At 40.3% G+C, this 19,728-nt stretch overlaps 1 protein-coding gene across 4 annotated transcripts in view; it reads left to right on the top strand.

The window, feature by feature from the left end:
• The window catches only part of LOC144471741 (kinesin-like protein KIF13A), a 136,812-nt gene that overhangs the window by 103,667 nt on the left and 13,417 nt on the right, over positions 1-19,728 (top strand). For 2 of the 4 annotated variants that reach the window (XM_078184091.1, XM_078184088.1), the window contains exons 5-20: positions 1,602-1,849; positions 2,732-2,849; positions 3,502-3,714; positions 5,193-5,456; positions 5,704-5,953; positions 6,059-6,201; positions 6,802-7,149; positions 7,665-7,841; positions 8,076-8,598; positions 8,870-9,091; positions 9,224-9,526; positions 9,649-10,023; positions 10,319-10,612; positions 10,712-10,854; positions 11,348-11,516; positions 18,563-18,637. In XM_078184091.1, the coding sequence (XP_078040217.1) occupies positions 1,602-1,849; positions 2,732-2,849; positions 3,502-3,714; positions 5,193-5,456; positions 5,704-5,953; positions 6,059-6,201; positions 6,802-7,149; positions 7,665-7,841; positions 8,076-8,598; positions 8,870-9,091; positions 9,224-9,526; positions 9,649-10,023; positions 10,319-10,612; positions 10,712-10,854; positions 11,348-11,516; positions 18,563-18,637 (3,865 nt within the window). The remainder of the gene's footprint in view (positions 1-1,601; positions 1,850-2,731; positions 2,850-3,501; positions 3,715-5,192; positions 5,457-5,703; positions 5,954-6,058; positions 6,202-6,801; positions 7,150-7,664; positions 7,842-8,075; positions 8,599-8,869; positions 9,092-9,223; positions 9,527-9,648; positions 10,024-10,318; positions 10,613-10,711; positions 10,855-11,347; positions 11,517-18,562; positions 18,638-19,728) is intronic. The other 2 variants (XM_078184089.1, XM_078184092.1) reach the window with 2 other exon arrangements.

The following is a 19,728-nucleotide window of genomic DNA, read 5'->3' as shown; positions in this document are numbered from 1 at the left end:
CCCCCCCCCCCCCCCCCCCCCCGCGTGCAATTTTTTCGCGATTTTAATCCGTCCCGCCGATAACGAAATTTTAACCACCACAAATCACCTGTCCGCGACACCGACGCGATCATTCTTCGAGCAACCGGACTATTTTTTTTGTCCGTCCACCGTCGATGCCCCGTGTTACGCATTTGCTAATGGGTTTCGAATAACGGGGCAATTAATTACTCTTAAATCGAGATGGAATCTCTGACCGATCTTTGCCGCTCGTTCAACCGTATCCCCCCAAGCAGCCTAATGATTCACACGCGACTCCATCGTTTCCAGATTAGCTTTGATTTCCGAAGAATTTTTGTTTCATTTCCGTATCGTTGCGAGTCCGATTCTCGTCGTTGATTCGACTGCGTACATATATAGGAGAATGATTTCGAGGTAATATTGAATTTTCTATCCGCAAGCTCCATTTCTCTCGGCGGTACAGCGATTTCGATAATAATAAAGAATCCCGGTTCCGGGTGCATCGATATCACGCATCTTCAATTAATGGGACGTTCGTTTGATAACAATCCACGGTTCTTCGGCAACGGTGATGCTCTCTCGGTCGACGATAACGGAATTATAAAAGTTACAAAGCGGTCCCGTCTCGTATCGATTGTATTACTCAGCGAGTAACGAGACAATTATTGCTGTGCGCGAAACAGCCTTAGCAAATTGATTGAACCGTCACGATCACGATCGGATCTGAATCAAATGGCTCCGAACGATCGTTCGGCCGAGGCACGATCATTAAACGGACGGAGGTAATGATACACGATCCTTTCAGAAAGTAAAATCAGGTCGTTTTACATACGGCGAGGGCAGCGGCTGCCTCTTTTATGCAACAAACACGTTTCGCGCATACCAGTAACGCGTGATAACTCTCGATTGGCTGTGCGTCTAGCAGAAAACTCGTGCGCCAACGTCTCCTTTATGCGTTTTTCAAATCCGCAAAGTGACACATCCTCCCGTTCCCAAAATTAAATGAAACACTTTTTATCATCAATATAACATAATTGTGAAATTAATTACAATGAGAAAATGTAATTTGAAAACTAAGGCTTTGGATTTATTTCTGGCGCGATGCATTAACGCCAACTGCTTATGGTTACTTTAAAATGAAAAATTATTTAGATAATTTTTAAATAGGATAATTAGTAGTAGATAATAAATTGGATACTTTCGTACTTTTACAAAATTATTGTTAGAGACTATAGAGTTCTAAAATAAGAAAAATAATCTAGTAACAATCAATTGCTGTTAGTATTAGAGACAAATGATTGTTATAAATGATGTCGAAAGTTTGAAGTTTCGTAATGATCATCTCTGCTTAGCTCCTGGCAAACAATTTAAACTGGTCGTTGCTCTATTTCATGATCAAGGTGTCTACTTGGAGGTTTCTAAATAAATACTTTAAATAAACCAAATCATTCTCAGCTGTAATTCTCAGAAAAATAGAATTTAAGGGTTAGCAAAAATAATATCGAATTAAGGGTGAGCTAAAGGTTTTAAAGGAAATAAATGTAAAATATTTTCTGAGAAGGTTTGAAAAAATATTAAACATCTTGGATTGTTTTTTCCAGGACATTGACAATCTAATGGCAGAGGGCAACAAATCGCGGACGGTGGCGGCGACGAACATGAATTCGGAGAGCTCCCGCTCGCACGCCGTGTTCTCCGTGATACTGACGCAGACGTTGACAGATATGAGGAGCGGCGTCAGCGGGGAGAAAGTCTCCCGGATGAGCTTAGTGGATTTAGCAGGGAGCGAAAGGGCTGTGAAAACTGGGGCAGTGGGCGATAGGCTTAAAGAAGGAAGCAATATAAACAAGTAAAGATTCTCTTCCTTCCATTTGCATTCAAGCTGGGTCCTCCTCGATGTCCGCCGAACCTGTGTATACTATGGAAAGCACTGTCGAAGTGACGAACAAAATATTGCGCGAAATTCGTTTCGATGGCGATCATTTTGATGGCGACTGGCGATCGTCCGCTTTGATGGCGGCTAGCTCGCAGCCATTTTGTGGACGACGTCCGGACATTTTGACGACACCTAAATGTCAGCTATTTTAGCGAAACCTAGCTATCGCGCATTTTAGTGGCAGCTAACTGTCAGCCATTTTAATGGCAACTAGCTATCAGCCATTTTAGTGGTAGTTGCTGGATGGCTAGGTAGACTGTAATTCAGTCGGCCATTTTTCGCGTCAACCGATGCACTTTTCTGCAATAAAATTACCAGAGGACTTAGTTCGGCATATTTTATATTTTTATTTTGCAATCGGTCTAATTACATATGGTTCATATTATAATCAAAACTATTAATTAATATAGATATAAATGCTAGTTTTATCTCCGATGAACTTAGTGTCAAGGGCTTGAGGACTCAGCTGCAAATATTTCTTCAACAATTCTTCGACAAAATAATTCAGATTACTTCAAAACACAATCTCACATCCGTTAAATAATTGTTTTATATGACGCGTCATCCGCGGATTGCGTAGCAAAAATTCGAGGGAACGCCGCATCAAAAACCAATATAAAGCGTTTCCGTAAATTCGGCGATGGGAGACTGGGTTGCACACGGATAACCGGATGTCTTATGAACTCCGTGGGAAACTTAGTTGTTGCGCGAGGAATGTTTGCGGATGTTCGGTTCGTTTTGAAGGAGTCTGTTGGTGATCGATCGCGGGATACACGGGGGAACAAATATTTGCAGATCCCTAACGACGTTGGGTCTAGTCATTTCGAAGCTGGCGGATCAGAATTCCGGAAGCAATAAGAATAAGGACAAATTCGTGCCGTACAGAGACTCCGTTTTAACGTGGCTCCTGAAGGTACGTATATACCCCAAAAATTCTTACTCCGCCGTAGAACCATTAAAACACTTATCTAGCTTTAATTTAAAACTCCCGTAAAACTGTTTCTAACTTCCTCCATCAAGAACTTTACATCTCGACGCTTAAATTTCTAAACTTTCAAATATTTAATGCGCGAAGCCCGCGAATCTCAAATCTGGACTCTCCGATATTCAAACTTCGCGTCTCTCGTTGGACGTAATTTTTTCTATGCTTATAAAATTCGAATATAATATTTTGTATTATTGTTAATCTCCATTTGCATTAGAAGCTAAAATTTTAGATATTAATTTGTATTTTTAATCCTTGATATATATCCTTTTAATTAACTCCTGTAATATTGTATTGCGTGGTAAAAACGAAAAGAGCTTTATCAATCAAATTAATGTTAATTCGACTAATTATAAATTTTATCTATGCTTGATGTCCATAGTGAAGCCGATACGACCGGAAGTAATCGAACAGTAACATTGGCAATCGTGTTTAAAACGCGTGAAACTCGAGTCCCGTTTCAATTTGTTCAAATTAATTGTTATTTTTGACTAACCGCCGATAAAATCGAATGGACGGATTAATGGCGGTTGTCTCGTTCGCGGTTCCAACGTGTGAAAATATTGTTGTTCGGTTTTAGGATAACCTTGGCGGCAACAGTAAAACTGTAATGGTGGCCACTATATCACCGGCGGCGGACAATTACGAGGAAACGCTTTCCACCCTCCGATACGCGGACAGAGCGAAGAGGATCGTTAATCACGCGGTGGTCAACGAAGACCCGAACGCAAGAATTATTCGGGAGCTGAGGCAGGAGGTGGAAACGCTGAAGGAGATGCTGCTACACGCTACTGTAAGACGATTCTAGCTCCTCTCTGTAAACACTGGATCGTTGACTTTGTGCAACCTCGCATTGCGGCGGCCTCGGTTCCGTGCCGAATCTTATTCAGATTACTCTCCCGCCGCTAAAAACTTTTATCTTCTGTAAATAAAGATGAAATTCGGTCACGAGGAACGACGCCGAACGCCGCGATAAGGGGTCTTAGAAAATAACTACCGACTCGCTGTTGCGTTCGCCTGAAGTTCGAATGATAATACGTGGACACCGACGGATTTCAAACTTTCAAATTCGCTGTTACTGAAACTATAGAGGTGCTTTTGTGGAAAACAATTTTTATTGAAACGATAGAAGTGATTTAATAGAAAATAACTCGACAAGGTCTTTTGCTTTGCTGTTATTGAAATTATAAAAAAGTTTCCGTGATCAACGACTCAATAAATTCTTGGTTCCGCTGTTATTGAAATCGCAGGTGTTCTCGTGGAAAATGGGTATCGGATACCAAATCTTAAAAAAATTGAATTTTATTATTTTTATAACACGGCTTCCGTAGACGCTTCAAATTCTCTCGAGATTTAATGCAGGAGCACGATATTTTTCTTTCAAACTGAACGAAGTCCGTAATTGGAGGAAGAAGTTCCTCGTTTCAACAATAAGATCATAGAAATTTGAATTCATAGAGATTCGGAGCTCGAGGGAAAGAAGTTGGTGCAACTGAATCAGCCGTGACGAAGCGTTAAAGTTAGAAACTTTAGTAATGAAGTCTGATAAATATTAATTGATAAAGTTTCGTCTATAATGGACAGGAGTATCAGGTGTTCGGTCATCATTCATCAGAAGGCTGCGGGAACTTTTCATTTTAGTCGAACATTTATAGTCGGGCAAGTTTTAATTGTTGTACTGGCTTGAAGAGAATATTCTGGCTCGGATAGAAGAGAAAAAAATGTCTGTGATTTCTTTCGCGAAACTATTAAACACGCATTCGAATTAAAAGTTGAGAGTGTTTTACAAGAATTGTGTTCACTGTTTCCACGAAAGAATGAGGAATCATTTTCTCTAATATCGATCTGTGGTTTATCCAAAATAGTATCGCAATCTTGACTATCTGCAAACATTTTATCAAGATGCCATTGCAACTTTTCAACTAAAACTCGCGATATCGTGGAAACATTTTAAAAATATTTTCCAAGTAATCCTACGAATTAACAATATCGCTCTGCACACAACTTCTAAGATGCTTCTATTTTATTGAAAATGAAAAGACGAATTACTTTTTAAAAATTTTAAGCCAAAACACCCCCTTAAAGATCAAACTGTATATAAGTTTAACGATTTCGAATAAGACGGATCTAAATAGGATAGAACAACGAATGGACCTATTTTCTTCTCGGCTTGGTAAATTAATTAAAGGAGGGGTGGAAGCTAGTAGCCTGGCGACCGCAGGAGAATTAGTTTCTTCGACTAATCCTGCAATTCTCCTGCTGTGTCTGCAGGGACAAGGGTCGATAGTGGGTCAACAACGCACAGACATAACGGAGAAGCTGTCGCAGTCGGAACGACTGATGAAGGAGATGTCGCAGACGTGGGAGGAGAAGCTGGTGAAGACTGAGAAGCTGCAACACGAAAGGCAGCAAGCCTTGGAGAAAATGGGGATCAGCGTGCAGGCTTCTGGTATACAAGTCGAGAAGAACAAGTACTATCTTGTGAACCTTAACGACGATCCCAGCTTGAACGAGTTGCTGGTGTATTACCTGAAGGTACCCTACTGTTCAGTCTACAGATCTTCTGTTCACAAACTTTGTCCAATATTTGGTAAAACGTCCAGTACACCATGACACGTCCGAAGTTCCATTCTGTTCTTTTCCACAATCCAAATTTTAATGATTGCGAGTACTAGAGATTCCACAAACTTTTTCCTTGTCAAAAACGCAAACTGTTAATAATTTATTAGTATTATTAATGATAATAATAAACTAAAAGATGCTCCTTTATGTGAAAAATTAGGAAAGGACACTGGTAGGCGGTCGATCCGCGAAACTGGACCAGGACATCCAGCTGCACGGTTTGGGTATCCTCCCTGAGCACTGCGTGATCACGATAGAAGAGTCCGGGCTGTACATGACGCCGTTGAACGGTGCTAGGTGTTTCGTAAACGGCACACAGGTCGTCGAAAAAACGCCGTTGTTGCACGGCGACAGGATCGTCTGGGGAAATCATCATTTCTTCCGAGTTAACTGTCCCAGGAGCGCAACAGGTACGATCGAGTCTGTGCCGAGGCCTCCGGTTACGATTTTAAGGAATTACTTGGCGGGGGCTGATCATCTCCCGAGGAATATAACCGTGCGTCTTTCGTCCGCAGCGATCAACAGCGAGCCGCAGACACCCGCGCAGAATATCGATTACAACTTCGCGAGGGAAGAGCTGATGCTTAACGAGCTGTCGAACGATCCGATACAGAGGGCTATCGCGAGATTAGAGAAACAACACGAGGAGGACAAACAGGTGTGGCCACCGGAAGGGTCCCGAAAGGCGTCTGGGAGTTGTTCTTTATTCTTTTCAATTTTCATTAATTTCTTTATCATTTTTTGAAGGAATATGTCTAAGACTGTCCTCGGTGTAACACAGTTTCTAAGGATCAAGGATTAAAAACATTATTTTGCCACGTGCAAGATAACCCACTTGAACTTCATAAATATGTAGCCTATTTTTGGCAAAAACATGTCACTCAATAGTGTTTCTATAATTGGTCTTTTATATTCCTATTACCGACAATACCATACAAATTGCCCTATTTTTATGAATATTTTGTGACAAAGGTCACACATACTTTGCTTGCTTAAATGAAAATGGCATATTAATGCTCCACTTACGGTGTCGTAACAATGTTAGTTCGCGCAACGTGTAAACAACAACAAATCAGTAATGCACCCCCAACTCGAGCTGGCATAGCCATTATTGTGTTGGCACAATTTGAGAAGTTCGAGATTCGTGCGACAATGAATTAGTATTAGTGAACTGTACATGTTGGCCTCAAATCACTCGGGCACCATAGTCGGCATTCAATAGGCTGATTGTTAACAAGGGCTTTTCATTGATCAAAAGGTCGCGCTGGAGAAGCAGAGGCAAGAATACGAGAGGCAGTTCCAGCAGCTACGCAATATCTTGTCGCCGTCGACACCGTATTCACCGTATGTACCCTACGATCCTCTAAGAGGCAGTCAAAGCGGCAAGTTGCCGGCCTGCACGCCGACCACGCAGATGCGCGTCGAAAAGTGGGCCCAGGAGAGGGACGAGATGTTCAAGAGGAGCTTAGGTCAATTAAAGGCGGACATTTTGAAAGCCAACTCCCTGGTGCAGGAGGCGAACTTCCTGGCGGAGGAAATGGGCAAGCAGACGAAATTTAGTGTGACCCTGCAAATACCGCCGAACAATTTGAGTCCGAACAGAAAGGTATTGTTCAGTTCGCCAGAGTGCAGTCGGAACAGTGAAAGCGCTATATCCATTAAGATATTACAATAGTAGATGAATTAGATTAGTTGTATGTAAATCGTTGATTTTGTATTTGTATAGCTATTTTATGTATCCTAATTGTTTCCACTTGTACAATTTAGATTGCAGACTTTGTGCACTGTAATTAGTATGAATTAATTGCTTAAGTTGCGTTCTGTTTAATGAAAGCTTTTATAGTTTCTAAGGGATTACAGAGTTTAGAAGATTTAGAAGAGATTAAGTATTTTAACTTTATCCTGATTTGAGAACATTTTACAGAAAAATTTAAAAATCTACGATGTGATCGGAGGAAATTCGTAGTTCTTTTGTCAGTACAGTTCTTTATCAAATTCTGTGGCGAGTTTTGTTTAGTTCAATTGCTTTAATTTTTTTTTATAATTTCCTGTACTTTCAGTTGGCTTTCGTTGTATTTATTTATTTGTGCTTGTTCTGCTTTCGCACTCTTCGGTAAGCAGAGTGTATTTTTCCAGCGGGGCGCGTTCGTCAGCGAGCCCGCGATCTTAGTCAAAAGGACAAACATGGGCAGCCAGGTGTGGTCGATGGAAAAACTAGGGAACAAATTGGTCGACATGAGAGAAATGTACGAGGACTGGAAAGATCCGAATAATTGTCAACGATTACCTGCCATGAAGGCAAGTACTTAGCCTTAAGCAACTACTAAAAAATCAATTCAATCATATTATTTATTAAATTTAATCATAAACCATATTCAGTGTAATACAAAATTATTTCAGCTATTATATCATGCTGATAAAAATAAGAACTCCTATTTTTTTTTAAATATCTAAGATCCAAGAATATTTCCATCTTCTTTTTCACCTCATCTCTCGTCTTCAGAAACAAACCTGATCTTTCCTTTCACTCAGGACGAAGTACCGGGGAAGACGCAGGATCCGTTTTACGAGTCCCAGGAGAACCACAATCTGATCGGAGTGGCGAACATATTCTTAGAGGTCCTGTTCCACGACGTCCGGTTAGACTATCACACGCCAATCATCAGCCAACAGGGAGAAGTCGCTGGACGACTGCAGATCGAGATCAGCCGTATATCCGGTCATTTTCCTCAGGATCGGATGTGCGAGGCAGCCTCGGAGTCCTCGGCCGATTCGACTTCGTCCGAGCCCGAGGACTATTCCGGGTCGAGTCACATCACTTGTCGCGTCACAATCAAACAAGCGACCGGTTTGCCGCTGTCGTTGAGCCACTACGTGTTCTGCCAGTACATGTTCTGTGGACACCCGGAGCCAATCGTGGTCCCGGCGGTGGACAACTCGGAGCAACTGAACTCGAACTGCCAGGCCGGACAGCGGGACTCATTGGCGTTCAAGTTCAACCACACGAATGACTTTGTTGTGCCCGTTACGGAGGAGTTCATGGAACACTGTTCTGGTAAAGCAATCCTTCAAGTGCATCGTTAGTTTCACAGTTTGCACCTTGATTTTAGCAATCTATTGTTATTTATAATTTTAGAAATAATTTAGATTAGATAGATTTTAGTTTTTAGAGCAATCTTCTCTGTTAAGGCGTAGTAATATTGTGAACATCCTTCTTGTTAAACTGTGATGTTACTAATCTCATTGAATAGGCATAGGATACACTAGGCTTTCACAGTCTAACAATGGAGACAATGTGACAATGCTTTATGCTTTTCAATATGCAGAGGGTGCCTTGAGTATAGAAGTCTGGGGCCACCGAAGCGCAGGCTTCTCCCGGAGCAAACCAGGGTGGGAGGTAGAGCAACAGCTAGCCAAAGCTAGATCCTTGGCTGATCGTTGGTCTGAATTGACGCGGAAGATCGAGCTTTGGGTCGAGATCCAAGAACTGAACGAACAAGGGGAGTACGCGCCTGTCGAAGTATCCGTAAAACGAAACACGTGGACAGGTGTGTAAATTTCTAATAAATTTGCATTCCCTACATTTTATTCAATATATAATAAATAAATATTATATTATATATAAATATATGTGTGTGTGTTAATAATTTGAATAATTCGAATAATTCGAATTGTCATAGGTTCCTCTAGCGACGCGAACTCAGCGTTTTCCGCAGGCGGCATTTATCAGCTGCGACAGGGTCAGCAACGGCGAATACAAGTTCGCGTGAAACCAGTACAAAACTCTGGAACACTGCCGATCATTTGTCAATCGATATTAAACGTGGCAGTCGGTAGTGTGTCGGTCAGGAATCGCCTTCAGATTCCATTGGACAGTTATCAGGATGAGGACTTGAGCATACTCAGAGAAAAATGGAGCGAAGCCTTGATGAGGAGGAGACAGTACTTGGACCAGCAGATACAGAAGCTTATTAATAAACAAGGTACAGGGGTCAATCGCGTGGTAACTAATGAATAGATTACTGAATAATATGAAACTCCTAGAAGATTGTGGTACAATACTATGGTGGCGATACAACTAACATTGATCTCTCATCTATCACAGACAAAACAGAACAAGACATAGAACGTGAACAGAGCCTGGTGGATCAATGGGTCAGTTTGACGGAAGAACGGAATGCAGTTTTGGTTCCCGCGGCAGGATCAGGCATACCTGGCGCACCTGCTGACTGGAACCCTCCACCAGGCATGGAACCGCACATACCTGTACTGTTCCTTGATCTCAACGCCGATGATCTCTCAACCCACCAGTCTGGGGAAGAAGTTTCTGTCACTGGATTGAACTCCATCTTACCGAAGGAACACGGCAACAAATTCTACAATCTACCAATCATTCGACGCGTTGAGAAAGATGTTTGTGCCATCGCTGCTTGGGACTCTAGTATACACGACAATATACACCTGAACAAAGTCACAGATGGTGAGTCTACTATCTTCAGTGAAGTCTGGTATTGGTTTCTGACGTGGGACTAGCTGTAATCTGTAGATTTTAACTTTTTAGCAGTCTGGTTAAACTTTTAACTATTTAGATTAGATTCGATAAAGGAACCAACGCTAAAACTGAAGTGGAAGGCGCAGACTAGTTGAAGCTATGAAATTGTAACTCTCAGATAACATAATTTTGTCTGACTTTGATTATAATCTTTACTTAGGCAAACTAGGATGGTGTTGTTTTATAAGAATATGGAAAGTCTTGATTAAAAATGTTTTTGCAGCGAACGAGAGAGTGTTCTTGATCGTAAAGACGACAGTCAGGCTGTCGCATCCGGCGCCGATGGACCTCGTGCTGCGTAAACGACTGAACCTCAACATCTACAAGAGGCAGAGCATCAGGGACAGACTGTTCAAGAAAATCGTCGGCACCGACTGTGAGACCCAAACCGGCGTCACCTACGAGGTAGTGTCTAATATACCAAAGGCTAGCGAGGAGCTGGAAGATCGCGAGAGTTTGGCACAGATTGCTGCCAGCGGAGAGGACAACAGTTTGTGCGATGGAGAAACGTACATCGGTGAGTCTGCTAAATAATCTATAGATTCTGAAATTATACATTTAAGAACAAGCCAGCTAGTTTTCGTTATTGATACTCACGTGACGTATTTTTATTTAGAAAAATATACGCGCGGTGTCTCGGCGGTGGAAAGTATCCTAACTCTAGACCGATTACGGCAAAACGTTGCGGTAAAAGAGTTGCTGCAAGCACAAGGTCAACCACTAATGCGCAAGACTGCAAGCGTGCCCAACTTCTCGCAGGTACTACTGCCCCTCCGACGTCTTGGACGCACTGTATGCTTTTCGTTTAATTTCATTTTTTTCCGTTTTCTCCTTTTATTTTGTTACAGACTTTCTCTGAAATTTTGCTTTTCTTTTGACGCTGATTTTTATTTTATTTTTATAACAATTACTCTACCATTCAATGCTGTTGGAACTAATTTTTACCTTGTTTAAATTATCATCGAACTCATTATATAAATCTGTATACAGTTAGATTATTTTAATCATAATTTGCGCCACTAACTTGCGCTGTACATAGATCATCAGCGACATTACTCATTTGATCGAATTCTGTTTGAGATCATTTTTAGTAGAATTTTTAGATAATTGTTTTTAGATAAATTCCATAACGTTCCCAAAATCTTCACTTTTCATCTTCTCCACTATTACTTCTACTTTAAAATGGACGTTCAGTGGAGAATGCGTCTGATACAAGTTTATTGAATGTATTATACGTCATCGATGCTTACAGATCATGAGATCCGACACCTCAATGGACTCACTAAACGTCACTCGATCCGAAAGTGTGACGGATCTCAACAGCGAGTTAAACGGAATGCTGCACCCTCGTCGCGCATCTACTGGCCACACAAGAAACGACGAAAACTTCGTGACCACCCCATCTAAACCATTTGGAATCGGTAAGCACACTCCAAACTCAACTAATCTTCCTATTAGAGACTTCGTAACGCCGAACTCATCAATGTTACCGTTCTATGATTTCCTAATCGCTCTGATCACCAACAGTGGCTCACAGAAGTGTTCCTATTCGAAAAACAAATTGATTCAACTCGATTTTATTGATCTCTCGATAGTGTTTCTGCGTGGAATGTTTGCACGTCAAGTAAAGTTCTTAATAAATTTTCTTGTCCGAAATCTTTACTTGAATTTTGTAATACTATGATAAGATTATTGAAGTTGAATTGAATAAATTTCGTCTTGTACGAATATCCTTGTGAGTCATTGTACATATTACAGTTTTATATTTATACGCAGGTTGTCTTATAATTCATGGCATAATAAATAACGTTTTATCAAGATAAAAGTTAATATAAAATTAGTATTGAATTGAATGCGGTTTATGACTGTGATTTACTTGTTCTACTTGTTAGTGTAATCTGAGGATAATTTTGTTGGTCCAATTACAAGACAGCCTGTACATTTCAACGATCAGATAAAAAGTTTATGGTAGAATGTCGCTTACGAAATCATAGATGATCCGAGATCGAAATCCAATCGGTGCACAAAAAGAAGAGAAAAAAAATCAGCTAAAAGAGAAAAAGAAATCGATCGATTCTGAAAACCGAAGTATTTTATTTTTCAATTGTTCAACACGAGATTCACTCATACATGTCATTCTATCATCCATTAGTTGACTATTCGTTTTGTAGTAATCCATTTGATCGAACTGTATCGTCTCGATTGCAAATTAACATATTACGATAGCATATTTATTATTATTGTACATCTTAATTTCTCGAATCGTTTCTGGCAAACATGGTATTAACACTGTTACTGTTGTTCATAATAACTTCTTTTAACAATATCCAACTGGTACTACCATAAGTACGCCAACAAAAAGGTAATTCTGACGACTTTCCCCGCAAGAGGGAATTAATACTTCTTCTTTTTCACTATTTTCGTTTCCTGTTTTTCGTTTTTCCGTTTCTCTTTTTGATACGCTCTGCAAGCATTACGATTTTTGGCCATGACGTTGAATACATATTAGCGAACCTAGCGAGACAGTTCACCGTTTTTTTTTCCTTTGATTTTTGTCAGAGATGTTTTTGTTCGATGATACTTTTCTTTCTTTTTTTTTTGTATTCGTTTCGTTCCACGTTCTTGTTCCTGTTACGTATAGTTGTTGCGCTGCGGCGACACCGTTCGCTCTCTGTTACGACGCAGAGCTTGCTACCGGCGCAGAAATTTGTTGCTAAATGGATTGCTACGTCACCCGCGAACTTTAACCGAAGATCCGATCTTTTACGTTTCGATTACTATTGTTTCCTCCGATTTTTCTCTCGATATTTTTCTCCATTATTTTCTTTGGAATCCTCACAAGTTTTTTGTGCGAGTTCATATCACTTTGTTCTAATGGATGCAACCATCTTAGTTCGCTTTCGATTACCGATTGAATTATATTCAAACGAACGCTTTTTTGATCAATCTTAATGGCACTGTGTTCGACAAACCTTAGCCCTTAGATGAAACATTTATATATACTATATATATATAAACGGTTTTTACGGTATTATATATATATCACATTCACTTTGCCTTTATTCCGCTTTCTTCGATAACATTCGACCGAGGAATCTATGATCCGTTTCTGAAATGTGGCTTATGCAGTGTTTTTTGATATTATATATAATATTATATATTATCACCTTGCCATGATAGTCACTTTTACGATTTTGGTATTGGATATGTTCATTATTTTCGTTCTATATTCGAAGAGAACCATACTTCATCTCTTGTTCTCTCGTTTCACCCATTTTTTTTTCTTACCTCGTTTCGATTACGATTCATGTCATCCTTCATTAGCGTTTCCCTCTCTACTGTCTCGGCAACCGATGCTATTCGACGTCGATTAAATCGTACGATTCTCCAAGCATTCTTCTTCCTATAGCGATATCTGTACTTCGTACGAATCGAACAACGTTTATTGTTAAATTACCTTTGATCTAGGAAAGATTTGCAACGACCGGTAGATCCGCGAGACAGTACGGAGGAAAACAATCGTCACTTAGAACAGACACGATCAACATTCTCTCACTGTCCTTAAAAATGTTTGGTAATATCGATCTACCCCTGTTAGCAACTACCACGACACTGGAACTTCGTATTATTCTATTTACAGCTTCTATCATATTGTTATGTCACCACCGCTATGTTCAACTTTTTCGCACAGTTTCTCCGTACCGTTAAACGAATAACTAAACGAACATAACAAGCAAGCGAACCGTACAGCTTCCTAGAGCATCGTGGCCACGTAACGCCGTGGCACGAGGAGAGTTGAGCATGGTACGATACCCAGTTTCTCAGATCCGCCTAGCGTTTTAGCAGCGACACTTAAGCTCCACCACTTATAATGCAGTAAATGAAGCTGTCTCTAATGAAACTTGAGGGGGCGGCGAACTGTAGAGTTCGGGGAACACGGTGGCCGGGGGATCTCGATTAAAAGGAACCGTTTCGGATAGCAATTTACGGAACTGTGCTTCGAGAAAAATAATGTTCGTTTTTGTCATGCTCAATGCTCATTCTCTGTCACAAACTCGTGACAGAACAATTATTCTGTAAAAATATTATATCTTTAATTCGTATGATTATTTTTCCTATGATTAATGAAGCATTTTTGTAATAAATATTATGCATTGAAATATTTAGTAAAAGTTGGAAACGCTTTTATCGTTGAATAAATGCAGTTTCTTTTTAGCTAACATCATACGCGTATAATTCTTATAATTTTATTCTCCAATCAATAATTTCTAACAAGAAGAAAAACTACAAATTTTCATTAAATACTTCAAAATTAGTAGCTGTTATAATTTAAATTGCAAAGTACTTTTTAATAGTAGAATGTTTAGAAGTACGGCGAAGTGTATATGTGTGCATTTGGCCGAAGTGATTGCTATCGCGAACAGGTTCCTTTTAAACGAAATCCTGGTGGCATCGTGTGGTTTCGATAAACTGCGATCCGCCATCCCCTCGAAAACTTAGCGAGTCCCGTAGCAAAATTGACCGAGCGTTGTTTTCTCTTGGACTAATCAATGTATGCAACTTATCTGTTCCTCTGTTTAACACTACGTCTACTACTTCTACAACTATTTCGGCCCACGCAAGGCTCCATTCTGAACTCAGGTAAAATGGAGTCTTGATTGATATTTAATTGACGCCGTACAGGCAATGACGATGATTAGTATATACATATGTCTCGTGAGTGGTTGAGTCTGTCTGTTGTTTAGTTAACCCGTTTGCCTCGGTGTGTCGGCATTATTATTATTATTACTATTATTATTGTTATTATTATTACTATTATTTATGATATATTGGCAATGTTCAGAACCAGAATCACAACCCTAACCCCCCCATTCTACCGACATCGTTCAAACATTTTTCTCTCGATGTTTCATCTGCAACATCATCCCCCCACCCTCCACCTCGAGAGACACCTTTCATTGCGATTGTCGAGAAAGGGAACGCACGCGATACCGTAGTTTACTATCATTTCTTTTTTAATTCTTCGGCTGCTTAGCACACTCATGGATCATGGTGTATTCGATTCCGTACACTGAAAAGCTATGTTTTGGAAAAGACATCGAAAACACGGTACCTCACTTTCTCCAGATTAACACGCTGTTTGAAACGAACGCGTCGAGGTTCCACGGTTTCGTGGCCGAACGACACTTTCGTCGATGCACCGGAGTTGGACGATCCTTAATTTAATTAATAGTCGATTGAAGAAAACTAAAATATGTGAGAAAATGTATTTTTTAATTGTACTGTCCACTGAAATCTATTCTCTAAAATACAGAAATAGTTTTATGCGACTTTAAATAAAATTGGAGCTATTATATTTGATATTATATTTGATATTACATTTGATATTATATTAAATATATTTGACAAGAATTCGCGTTAACTTGTACGGTCGCTTAACATAACTTTGAACGAAGATTGTCCAACTCGCGGCGCAGAGATCGACGATCGTTCGAGACGACATTTGTCAGAGAAAACTCGATTCATCGCGGAGTCCCATCACCGACACAAAACGCAGCTTACCAATTACCAAATAGTTCAAAGAGTGTGGTGAATACGTAGCAATGCGAGCATTTGGCGGATCCCCGCGCTTCAGTAACCACAGAAAAGCTTTGAGGAACGCCGCTAACTATATATTTGTCTACGCCGTATGCATTCTAGTTCTGAAGATTGCTGACCGCACTTCTCTCTCTCTCTCTCTCTCTCTCTCTCTCTCTCTCTCTCTCTCTCTAGATTTGTTGAACGCTGTTTATTTGCGCGTGCGATGTTACTTTCGCCCCGTTCGATTGATTATTATTGCATGCGAATGCGCCCCTTGTGTTCTAAGCATTGGCAAGTCTTGTTCATTGAGTAGCACCTTCTTTGTTGCACATTGCGCGGCTACCGCTGCATTTCTACTGGACCGCGCGGATGTTTATGGGCTGCAATTAAACCCGAATGCACGTGTCGCGCTACTACTTCGGCAACCTGTCTTGTCTCTGTTTCTACTCGAGCTAATAATTACGTCTTTATTGCACAGAGGTGTCTCTGCATGGTTCGCAAAAGTCACAGCACTTTTTCAGATATGCGATCTTTGCGAATTCAGTGATTTTCTATAAAAGAATTTTCTGAATAAAATAGTCGAAAATGAAAACGAAGAATAGCAAAGCAAGACACAATGGATTACAGCATGTGCAAAACTGAATTTAATAGGTGCAATAAAGACGTCATTGTTGCAACTATAATAAACGCTGAAACTACCAGATGTTTTGCTTTTAACCTTGTAGCTATTCAAATCTTGTGAATCTTTTATTGAAGAATAGTCTAATAAATTAATTTCGTTAGAAAAATCCTGGCATTACTCTGGTAGTCGCTGCGTTCAGCATCGATTGAACGCAAACTCGCATAAGCATCCGCAGATCAGCGTGTTCCACGGCAGAGGCATCGTGGAACAGACGTAGCTTAGCACCAGCCAGTTTTACGCTAAAGTCGCCAGTTTTGCACAGACATCATTCGTTCACCGGCACCGTTTTTCCGTTTCACTCTGTTACATAATTGTCCTCACTTTGTTCGCAACGCGAGCGCATGGAACTCTTCTTGAGAAACTTGTGTCGAGCGGGCAAAAAATAATAGAACAGATTCTTTTTTTTTTCTTGCCACCCATCTAGAAAGAAATAGAAACGATTTCTGCGATAGTTTCTCGAGCGCCGATGATTCGTTCGAGCGGAGTCCGCGTACGACGAATGATCGACAGTGCGTACGCATACCGATCGGCGTGAAGCTTTTCAGAAAAACAGCGAGAAATCACAACGGGGAAAAATGATATCGTATTAAAAGAACAATTGTTGTTCGTGTACGAGAGTCGAGTCGCTTTTTGTCGAGTGTTTTTTTTTTCCATACTATTTTTTTTTTCTCTTTTGATTTCCGTTTTACTGTCTCCACCTGTGAATGTGCTGTTGAGCAATATTTTAGAAACAGACGTAGGTTAATTGTATCATATTATATGTGTACATATACTTATACATATACATATACATATTTATATATTGATAGGTTTAATGATCATTTAGGTGGACCCAACTTCTGGGAAACAATCTCAATCGTCCTACGGTTCTTTTTTTTTAGAGAAGCTTTCAGTGACCTGTGAACTCCGAATTTTAAATAGGATTGAAAACAGAATAAAAATTCTTAATTTTTTAAATTTTAAACGCACTTTTACGAAATATATTTTATATTAAATGTACATCTCTTTCTATTATTTTATCTTTCTGCTCAAGTCAATTCCTTTGTAATAAATGCAAGTTATCTGACGAAACATTAAATAACATCGCTTAATTTTAAAAATGATTAATTCTGTGATCAAATAAAGTAACAAACGCGTTATCGAATACATAGAAAAATATAAATCGATTCACAGGTTACGAATAAGTCCGAGTACGTATAAACATCCTCGAGACGATTGAGTTGTTTCTCAAAAGAACTCGGAAAAGGGAGACTCTCTGCGACCCTAAACGAAGCAGACCGGGACAGATCGACAAAATTCGTATCCAAAGATTCGAACGCCGGCGGAGAGTCCCCTTTTCTCCAATGAGAGAATTAGTTTAAAGTCAACCAGAAATACGTACGAACAGCGAGTTTCCGAGTAACGTAGCTAAAACAAGAATCGGTTGTTGCGAAATAGTGAAACTAGTGATGCATGGAGTTGTCGTTTTCGAAGTTAGCCAAGCATGCTCTACGAGAGGATAGTGTTCGAAACAGTATCGGAGATCTAGCGAGAACCAAAATAAATCTGTTGGATACACGAAGAACCATTGACTTTAAACTAATCGCTGTTGTTTAATATGTTTCTGGCGTATTCACAGCGCACTATAACCGACCGAGAACCCACGGACCATCTTTGAAATCGTTAAAGATCGAAAAATCACTCGGATGGATCGTTCGAGTCGATCGGTGCGCTGTGGATCTGCGACAAAAAATGGCGAGTTAAAACGTTCCGGCCGTCGAGTCGGCGATAAAAATCAAAATCGAATTGATTCTGGCAACGGAACGGTACCGAACGAATTCGATCGAACTATGCCATTTATCTTGTCGATCCACCGCGGTCTTGTACATCGTTCGACGTGACTGTGTACTATTTCGACGGATTAATTGGATTGTTTCCGTCGATGATCGTCGGGCGCCACCCGGGAAGATCTGTATACCTCGTGTTGACTGGTTTTTCTCTCACTGTCCGGTGTTTTCAGGCATGATTTCAATGACTGTGTTCAAAAACGCCTGTTTGCGAAAGACAAGCTCTAACAATGGCTCGCCATTCGGAGGAGAGGAGAACGTAGTGTGTTTATATATATATATTTATATATACACAAATATATATATCTTTTTTTTTAGTCGAACGACAGACTATTTAACGAGAGTGCCGTGTAATCAGTACGTCTGTATCTCCTTTCAGCGAGACCAACTTTCCTGAATCTGAACCTGAATCTCAACTCATTGACACGTCTGCAACAATCCACCTCTGCCAAGTGTAGGTGACACTCGCCGTGTGGACGATCTTTCAAACCGACTCCATCGAATCTGTCGTAGAAATTTCCATCTTTCGTCTGTGCTTCTCGTTGGCGCAAGTGCTGGTCTCCCCGAAATTTTCTTCGTTGAGAATTCAACGCGAACTTCGACGTGAACGAGAAACGGTCTCGTCCTCGATTGGAAAATTCATTCTGTACGAAATAAGGTTGAACATTGGCACTCATGAAATTAACGAGGATTCGAGCAGAAAATTTAAAGACCCCATTCTTTCGCCACAAAATTCTCTCCGTCGCAAACGGAAGAACGCGCGAAGGCGCGCTAATCACGACCGAACGTAAATTATGCAACTGAAACGATGATACTTAACGAAGAAAGGCGTTTACAAACTTGTCGAAAATTGGAGCGGAGTATTAAAATTGTCTTTTGATTGAAAACATCGTTCTGCACGAAATAATGTAAAAATAAATGAAGCGAGTCGCAAATTGCGAGAGCAATTGAAACGCTGTAATACTCAACGGAGAAGGGCACTTGTGAATTATGTTGATAAATTAGCGGAATTGCGAGGGATGGATTTAAAACCGAGTTTGAAAGTGTCCATACGATCATTCTCGTAGTGATTAGTAGAATCTTTGGTTTCCTTACTCCTTAGTTCGACCATTTTACGTAGTGTATAGGTATAGACACTGTGTTCGGACCGTAATACATATGTTTTCGTAACTATTCTTTTTCGTTTGATTACCGAGATAATCGTAGTTTACTACTCTTTGATTTACTGTGTTTTCTTTTTACGTTTACTGTCTATCTATCTCTGTCTCTATCTCTATCTATCTCTCTGTTAATTGGAATCGCAGCCACGCTGCGCGAAATGCGCAGCGCGTAGCTCCGTATGTGTTCGATGTTCTATCGCTTACAATAATTGGTACCTACTACGGCTCTGTTTTTATGTTTTACTTGAGGCTGCCTTATATTCCACGTATGCGCTTCCTCTTCTGATACCCTGACACTATATATTGCAACACTCGCTCGCATACCGAATTAAACGATACCTTTATCTACACTGAACCTCGATCGTTGAGTGGTCCGGTGTCCGAT

The sequence above is a fragment of the Augochlora pura genome, chromosome 6 (assembly GCF_028453695.1).
Source record: "Augochlora pura isolate Apur16 chromosome 6, APUR_v2.2.1, whole genome shotgun sequence".
In the NCBI taxonomy this organism is placed as follows: Eukaryota; Metazoa; Arthropoda; class Insecta; order Hymenoptera; family Halictidae; genus Augochlora; species Augochlora pura.
Note: the sequence above shows the minus strand (reverse complement) of the source record. Positions and strands in the feature narration are given on the sequence as shown.